The 8,655-nt window shown below is 31.4% G+C and overlaps 1 protein-coding gene across 1 annotated transcript; it reads right to left on the bottom strand.

Annotated features, from left to right (window-relative positions):
- Positions 1-84: 84 nt before the first annotated feature.
- Positions 85-8,568, bottom strand: LOC130656032 (V-type proton ATPase subunit S1-like). Its single transcript, XM_057458869.1, has 7 exons — positions 8,409-8,568; positions 5,373-5,496; positions 3,973-4,338; positions 3,391-3,626; positions 3,117-3,170; positions 978-1,227; positions 85-756 (listed from the first exon to the last, which is right to left on the bottom strand). Exons 1-7 carry the CDS (start codon positions 8,519-8,521, stop codon positions 550-552), a joined length of 1,350 nt encoding a protein of 449 aa, XP_057314852.1. The 5' UTR covers positions 8,522-8,568; the 3' UTR covers positions 85-549.
- Positions 8,569-8,655: the final 87 nt, after the last annotated feature.

The following is an 8,655-nucleotide window of genomic DNA, read 5'->3' as shown; positions in this document are numbered from 1 at the left end:
TAAACTATTTTAAATCATGCACCACATAAGTAATTAGCAACTAAAACAAGGCACAAACACAACGCATAAAGAAGATCGAAAGAATTAGAAAAAAAATATATTTCTTAGAAACAAAACATGTACATTTCTGTGCGACAATCAAAAGCAAAACAAATTATTCTAAATTCATTTTAATCACAAAACCAAATTTATGCAGACTTTAGTTAAGAAGAAACTGCTTAATTCAATTCCATCTTAAGGAAATAACTTTAAAAGACAGAATAACCCTGTACACCGAAGTTCAAATAATGCATGGAAACAATAAAATATAATCCTGAAATTTTTTTTCAGAAATGCAGAATAAATTTATTTAGTAATTAAATTAAAAATATATAAGAAATGCTAGAAAAACAGATTAGTATGACATAAGACATAAAAGTGAGACCTTTTACAAGTCCAGAACAACATACATTGACAAAATGGATAACAGTTAGACCTTTCAGATAGTGTTAAAAAGTCCAAAATAAGATACTATATTGAGACAAATAAAAAGCTTAGTTCTATTGGTGTTTAGTCTTGTGTTGGAACAGAAATAGTTTGGCCTTTTGGATCATCAAATCTATCTTGGGTTTGAATTGCCATCATCATCATTGATCCGATCATTAATCCGATCAACAGAACAGCCACAACAACTATTCCTGTCAGAATTTCTAAACTGAAGAATCCAACGCAATGATAACAATTTCCAAAAGCATCATTTTTGATGTGTGGCTGCAACTAAAAATATTAGTCATTGAAATCAATATTCAACCTCAAAGTACACAGCATCCATATTTAGTTTCTTGGTCAGCAGAAAAAATCAACATTGGCTTTTTAAGCCATAGTTGTAGTGGAACTGGCTCTGTTAATCTTTAAAAGGTCAGGTTGATTAAAAATGTTAAAAATGTTGAAATGAGCTAAGATAGTATTAAAGCTCTTAGCATAAATTTGTTACTTACCTGTAATCCACCAAGGGACAGTGTATATTCAGTTTGATTACCATCAATAAAAAACATATCATGACAACCATATGACATGCCAATGGGTGCTCGTATAGAACTGTATGTTGCAGACTCAAAATCTGAAACATTTGTATATTGGCCACATGGGTAGTTTTGTGCTGGGAAATCTTTACCATTGATAGCCCCATTGACCGTGATAACATCACAATACCATTCATTAGTAACATTGTCGGTCTTCATTTCAATACTAAAAGAAATTTAATTTGCTCAACATCTAGCATCCATAGCAAATAAAAAATACTGGTTTATAGGAATATACTGGCAATATAATACACCTTGACAACATCAAAAAATCAAAAAAATTACGTCCTTAAAAAATTCCACATAAACTAAATGTAGATACGTTTTAGAAAGAAACATTGTACATTTTGTCAGAATTATTTAAATCTACCAATTTCTTATTATCTTCTTGCATTAATGCTATTTATTTCTTTCTTTATGATTTGTTTCCTATACAATGGTTTTGCACAATTTTATTTAGTCGATAAGGTCCGTGGAAAAATCCACTCAGGCAAAAGGAAGATGGACAAATAGGTTGTTTTACATTTTTTGCTGACGTCAGCAGTGCAAATACAAAATAAATAAATTGAGAAACTTGTTTTCATGTTTCCTCCATTGTGTAGACCTTACACTGCTGATCAAGAAAATGTATATGATCGTGTGGTTTTAATGAGCTGTTAATGAAATATAAGGGTTTAAAAATTGCGCTGACGTCAGCAATGACCCGTCATAATCATTTTTTTTTTTAGAAATTTGTATACCTGTCGTCATCGTATAGATCTTGAAACGCTGATCAAGAAATTTTATAGGATCTATACTTTTGACAAACAGTTGCATAGATATTAGAGTTTGAAGGTTTTTTGATGACGTCATCAACCCGTCCATTCCGAAACGGATTTGGGGACCTAGGTTGGGAAACTTACCCAAATTGGTCCCAGGTGGTCCCTAGTTACCCACGCGGTGAAAAATCATTGACGTCACCACCTCGTTTCCAACTTATTTGGCCTCAAAGTTTTAAGTGCACTGTAATGGCTTCACTAATCTTAATTAACTAATTAATTAATTAAATAATGTTAAAAATTTGTTCTATAACTAAAGTAATTAAACTTTAAGCAGATCGTGGTATTTTGAGGGAAAGCAAAAAATTATTGTTGCCACTTTTTTTCTTTAATGACATACTTGTGTGTTAAGTTTGATGCCGTTTAGAAAAGAAATAAAAAGTTGTGCTTGGAGGAGGGAAGGGGGATCTCTTCCCCCCTTAGAAAAGTTCAAGTAAAGCCCAGTAACTGTAAGGTTAAGAAAACAACGTAACCTTACTGTCATCTGAAGCCAAGTAGCTGCACAAACTATTTAATATCTGTGTTCCGTTTGGTAGTATTTTTTTTTTAATTTTTTAACAAACATTCTGAAATTTAAAAATAACTTCAAATGAATAATGTTGACAATATGTTGTCTGATTTGTTTTCTGTGCTTACTTGGCATTTACCATTTCGCACCAGTAAATGACCAGTAATAAAGCAGTTATTAACAAAGAGGGGGGGGGGGGGGGTGTCAGGAGTTGGTGGACTGGCTAAGATGTACAGGTTGACTTTTAATAGACTTTCATTAGTTAATTTTTTTAAAAGAGAAGCAAAATTACTATTAACCACAGGTGCGTGAAGTATGATTGCCAGAATCGTCTTTTGGAAAAAAATAAAATCAATAAAAGATTATAAGTAATGATTTTATGAATTATCATTAGTGTTGTATATCATTTAACTTATATCTAAATATTGTTTCTTTCACAACTAGTTACAGATTTCAAGTTATGACTTCACTTATGCTTGTTCATATATGAGTCTAAACTCCCAGTCATAAATATTTTTCCAGATCAAAACAGCAGGAATTTCGGTATATCACTGTATGAGGGACCAAAATAGGATTTGCAATAGGAAAAAATTTATAAAAAATGAGTTAAAAAGTTGCTACAGTTAGGATCATTAATCTACGAGTGATTGCAGACAGAAAAACACTTATTCTATTTTTCATAGATTAGAAGACAACATTTAGAAAAAAACAAGTTTACTGTAAACTTACAGCATTTCAAACTTTGTAATATTTCCAGAAGAATGTGTCGCATTTACACTGATGCTGAAATAGAAAAAAAAGTCATTATGATGGCCTCTATGCAATCAAGAAAATTAAACTAAGAATTTTTAAGATAAACTATTTGTGTTGTGGAGTCACACAAGTAATTTGTGTTCAAGCATGACAAATAGTGAAATATCAGTTATACATTCCGTTATCATACCATAAACATTTTTAATTCATGAAGAGAGGAAAGAGACATAAAATTTTAAAAAAATCTTACCTGCATGCACCTTCACTACATACAGAGCTTTTACTTTTTTTGGCAGTTGCATTTAACAGCTCAGTTTGGTTATTTATGTCACCAAACTTAAGGCTCTTGAGATAAAGAAAAACAATGCCTGAATTGTTAAAAAGACGACCAGATGAAGGTTCTGCACTTGTCTTATCTTCCAAAAGTTGACGCATTGCATGATTTCTTCCCTTGAGCTGCTCATTCACTAACAGATTTGCAATGTTCTACATAAAGAAGACAGAATTAAAATGCAACTATAAAATTATATCCCATCAATCTAAGCAATTAATATAAGAAGTAAGACATGTATAATAGAGGTGGAATTTTATTAATAAAAATTAACCCTGAAATATACACACGTTTAGCATGGCAGTTTCTGGCATAGTGGTGCAAAACTTAGCATGTCTTGCATATCTTTTTAGTTTTAACGTTACTTTTAACGTGTCTGCATTTAGAACTTTTGCTATTCAGTAAATTTTGTGGACCACAAGACTGAAAAAATGTTGCTTTGATTTAAAGTTTTGCAACTTTTATGTACATCATAGCCATAGATGTTAACAAGCCTCTTACCTCAGATGGCTGTTCTGCTGTATACACTACACCAAAGTTATCCACTTTTGATTTCACTTGGTTTAATATTTGTGCCATTAAGGCATCGTTTCGTTCAAAAATCTGTTTTTTTCCTTCCACAGTACTGCCTGCTACAGGTTCCAGATGAAATAAGACGCAATTAGCATCTGTTGGAAGATCGTTCAATGACCATCTTTCTAAATCATTACTGTAGACTTCAATAAGTTTAGCGTTGTTTTTCACAAGTTGTAAAATGCTTTGCTCCTTTTGAGAAACTGATGGGAAAACTGAGGATTTTGTGGATTGAATGTTCTTTTGAAGATGCTTAAACGATGATGAGTATTTGGTGAAATCATCTACACTTAGCTAAAAACAGTAAAGAAAAAAACATTCTAGTTTTGCATGATTATAATAAATAATGAGGCTATATATGACAGTTTCAAATATTGACCACTTTCCTTGCATAAAATAAATAATTTTTATTTTGTGTTTCTTGTTGTTACAGGTCACAGAAAACCCGTAACAAAAAAATTGATTATGTTCGAGTATAATATTAAAAAAACAGACACTCATAGATTTGTTTTAGGCATGTGATTTATCACAAATTTTAGATTTTAGAAGAATTTAGGTTTATCACAAATTTTAGATTTTAGAAGAATTTAGGAAGTTGGGGTAGGAAGATTTAGGAAAATACACTGTGAACTGTAAGGAACTATTTCATAATTTTGAGAGGAATTGAACATTGAAATCCAAAATGTGATACTAATATGAAAAGAAAAAAATATATCAGGAAAACAATTTCAGGCAACTTTAGTGTGACCACCCTGTTAAGAAGACATGGTATCCCCTTATATTTCACCTAAATAGATTGTGTTTTTTTAAGCCATGTGCTTTTTAATTTTACTTCAGTCTGCAAAAATGGCTATATTAAAGCACCACTCAATGGTATTTTTATGTTTTTTCAACAAACATTTCATATGTCGTTTTATGATGATTTTGAGAAAAAGTATAAGCTATATTTAGGCTTTGTGGAGGGTTTTATATAAAATTATATGACAAAATTTAATCTTTATAAAATTGCTTTACAGATATTAAAAAAAATATATGCAGCACTTTTTAATTGAAAGCTTTATGAAGGTTTCCTAGTAAATATAACTAAAGGTGGCATTCAGAGAGAAAATTACCAATTATATAACAAACAAATCAATAATTACAACAAATTAACAAGTATGAGGTTAAAAGTTATTCCTGTTTAGATTCTAAGAAAAATGTTTTGCATGCGTGGTCATTATAGACAGAGTATAGCTTTTCTGGTAATAAGCTACTGAGAACACTGGGTTGCAACCTGGATAGCTTCACCTTCAGTACTCTACATTATTACTCCAACAAACAATTCCTACCTCGTCTTGCAAAAAGGTAAACAATATATGTCCATCTTCAGTATAAGGTTGAAGGTTGCTTTGAAATACTTTGCTTGCTTCCACACTATGCCCAGACAGCACTTTTTCAGGGGAAGAAACTGACCTAAATGAATGTCACATTATATATTATGACATCCACAACGAGGGAATTCTGCAATAACGTTACAGCAACCATCATACTTTGCACTGACAGCAGCAGAAATAAATGTTGTTGTTCATTTTTTCTAGTTTTTCCAAATAAGTTGTTACAAAAGTCAATCAAATAATATCTTTTGTCACAGTAATGTTAAGGGAAAATCTACAAATTCTGTCACATTATTTAAGCAAATTAGCAGGAAGTACATCATCTCCTGAAATGAATTTCAGCATAATTATTTCAGTCAATTTTAATTTATCTCATTTAATTTTTAATACAAAAATTTTGTTTGAAATAAGAAAAAAATATATCACAGGCCATTTCGTAAGATTTTAGGCAGGTGTGCGGTAGATCACACGCCTCATACATTCTGCGCGTGCGCATCGCACGCTATCAAAAAAAAATTTTTTACAAAAACATTTCCTTTACCCCTGTACACCGCACATGGCTGCTGTTTTAGCGTAAGTATCAAACAAAGTGCAAGTTCCAACAATGTACGGCAAGGAATTTCAACCCATATATGAAGAAGTCGTAAGCAGACTCGTTAATTAAACTTTGTTATTACTTGTGGGGAAACAGATATTTAAATTAAATTAAATTATGGAAAGTCGAACGGCCGCTAATAATAATATTTAATAAACCTTATGTTCGATGAATCTGAAAAATTATTATCTAAAAGAATATTTCGTTATTAAAGAAGTTTTTTTTTCTTATTGTTATATTATCTTTTAGTTATTTCAACTTAAATAATTCTGAATTTCTTTTGAATTCTCTGAAAGGCGACCTTACAAAGATTAAAATATTGTTGCAATTTTTAAAAAATCAATTAAAATATTAGAAAAAATAAAAATAAATCAAAACAACCTTTTACTGTTAAAATCTCTCGCCTGGTATTTTGTTACCACATTTGTACCGTTTATAACACTAGCGCAGCTGTCTTCGCATTTCCTTTTAATCGAGAAGTAATTTCCATTTTATACCTCGCACAAACTTTAAACCAAACATAGTTCACCAATACCTTTCCATCTTTTTCCTCTGTCTTCCAACCAAGAATATCTGATTTACCCCAACTTTCAAAAGTTTTTAATCCAACTTTATTTCCTTTCGTTCTTTTTTCAGACATTTTTAAAAAAATTTATAGCGCTGATATAATCTCCACATTAACCCAAACTGAACAAACAAAATAAAATATCGACGATCCCATCATTAACTCAATGTTTTCATTGGTTCGCAACATTTTAAAGGAAAAAGAAACAAATTCTTTAAAAGATAGCGGCCACACACTAGGTCGTTAGCGACCTATATCTGTTCTGCATAATACCCCTTGGTCGGCAAATGGTAGCAATTAAATTCACATTATCAACATTTGGTAAAGACTGTTCACGTGCGATCTACTGTGAGTTCAGTAAAAGAATGATCGTTTATTTTTAGAGTTCAGTAAAATAATGATCGTTTATTTTTAAGGTTTATTTAATAAATTTTCTTTGTTATAAATGCAATAATTTTCATTACAGCAACGTTTTGCGCGTGCGATGAATCGCACTCCTAAACAAATCTGCACGTGTGTGGGGGCGTGCGCGTGCGATCGCACACCTATCACGAAATGGCCTGATATCAAATTGTGAAATGAATTAAGATGAAATTAACTTTGTGACTAAAAATTCTGTTCATAATCAAAATACAGTTTTATTTTAAGATTTATAATTTCCCATTTTGATAATTTAATAACATAGTACAACAATGTTCAACATGGAGGCATGTGCCATTTTTTTAGAACAAAGCATTATGACTCCAATATCCCAGCTTCACACATTCGCTTTTTATGATATTTTCAAAAAAATTCGACAATTTCAAGTTTTATACAGTATGTTTTCATCATTTCAAGATGAAATAAAGTGATTTCTAACCTTAATATATTCATGTGTTAAAACTCATTTTTGACACTTCATATTTAAAGCAAAATGTTAAAATGTTTGGTTGCTTGCTTGGCATGATTTAGTACCAGTGACACATATTTCAACAGCAAATTGGCTAATCAATGTTGTTCAAATATGACAAAACAATAACAAAAAGTATATGAAATTAAGCTCAGGTGGTAAAGCGTTCAATTAATGTAGGGGGTGGGTAACTCAGTCAGTAGGGTGCCATGACTGATTACTACAACTTATCACGTAACTAGTTATGCGGTCTATATATTTACCTAGTTTTTGAAAGTTTGGCCTAGAATTTGAAAATCTCTAATAAGATTTTATACAACATAATTAAATCTTTAATTCTTTATGTGAATATCTTGAGAATGAAACAAGTTTTTTAAAAAACCTAAAAAGACTTGTTAACCAACTTTTCAAGCTCTATAGTATAAGTGCAACATCAATTATACCTAGGGTTTCCTTTAAGCAAAACAATAAGTAGCGGTTCGGGACAAGGTGACTCAGAATGGCCTATTTTGGCTAGATTGTTGTTTTCTCTGTTTACCCCAGGGTCTATATTTGTGCTGTACATGTAGTGATAAAAGGCAATAATGGTAGTTATCAAAACTAGATGATATTTGTTTATCTGTAAGAAGTTTTGAAGGTGAATATAAACACTAGACTTTGGTGGGCAAACTCACTCTTCTAGTTGAGCAGAAATTTCAAAGAATTTCTGGTAGCTAGCACAAATGGGAGCTTTAGCTAAATAATCTAGAACCACCTTAGTGGTCCCTTTTTAAAACAATTGACAGGGTATATCCATTGAAATTAGTTAGGCTAACCACATAAAATTTAAATTACTCCTTATTCACAGGATTAAAAATGTGAAGTGTCCCCATCAGAGTTGTTGTGGGTGCAGCTAGCAATAACCCTAAATATAAAAATATAATCATGATAAATTATATATACCTATCTCCATAACTCCAAGACACCAGTGGAACTGGAAATGCAAAGGAAGAAGAAAAATACATGATCGCAATAATTAACATGTCTATTTTTATTTTGCAGCTGAAGGACGCCATCTTGAATTAACTCATCTGATCAAAAACTTGCAATAACTTCATTTAGTTTTAATATAAGGTATCAATATATACACTTCTATTACGGAGTTTTTTTATACCGCGCAGGTCTGGGCACTAACGAAATGCTGAGATTT

The sequence above is a fragment of the Hydractinia symbiolongicarpus genome, chromosome 8 (genome assembly GCF_029227915.1).
Source record: "Hydractinia symbiolongicarpus strain clone_291-10 chromosome 8, HSymV2.1, whole genome shotgun sequence".
NCBI classification, from domain to species: Eukaryota; Metazoa; Cnidaria; class Hydrozoa; order Anthoathecata; family Hydractiniidae; genus Hydractinia; species Hydractinia symbiolongicarpus.
This window is presented reverse-complemented; position numbering and strand designations above follow the sequence as displayed.

Excerpts from the sequence above, each read along its gene's own strand:
- LOC130656032 (XM_057458869.1), bottom strand. The coding sequence starts at position 8,521 with ATGGCGTCCTTCAGCTGCAAAATAAAAATAGACATGTTAATTATTGCG. Across the intron at positions 5,497-8,408 it reads TCTTGGAGTTATGGAGATAG|GTCAGTTTCTTCCCCTGAAA; the intron begins GTATATATAATT and ends ACATTCATTTAG. Across the intron at positions 4,339-5,372 it reads TTACCTTTTTGCAAGACGAG|CTAAGTGTAGATGATTTCAC; the intron begins GTAGGAATTGTT and ends TACTGTTTTTAG.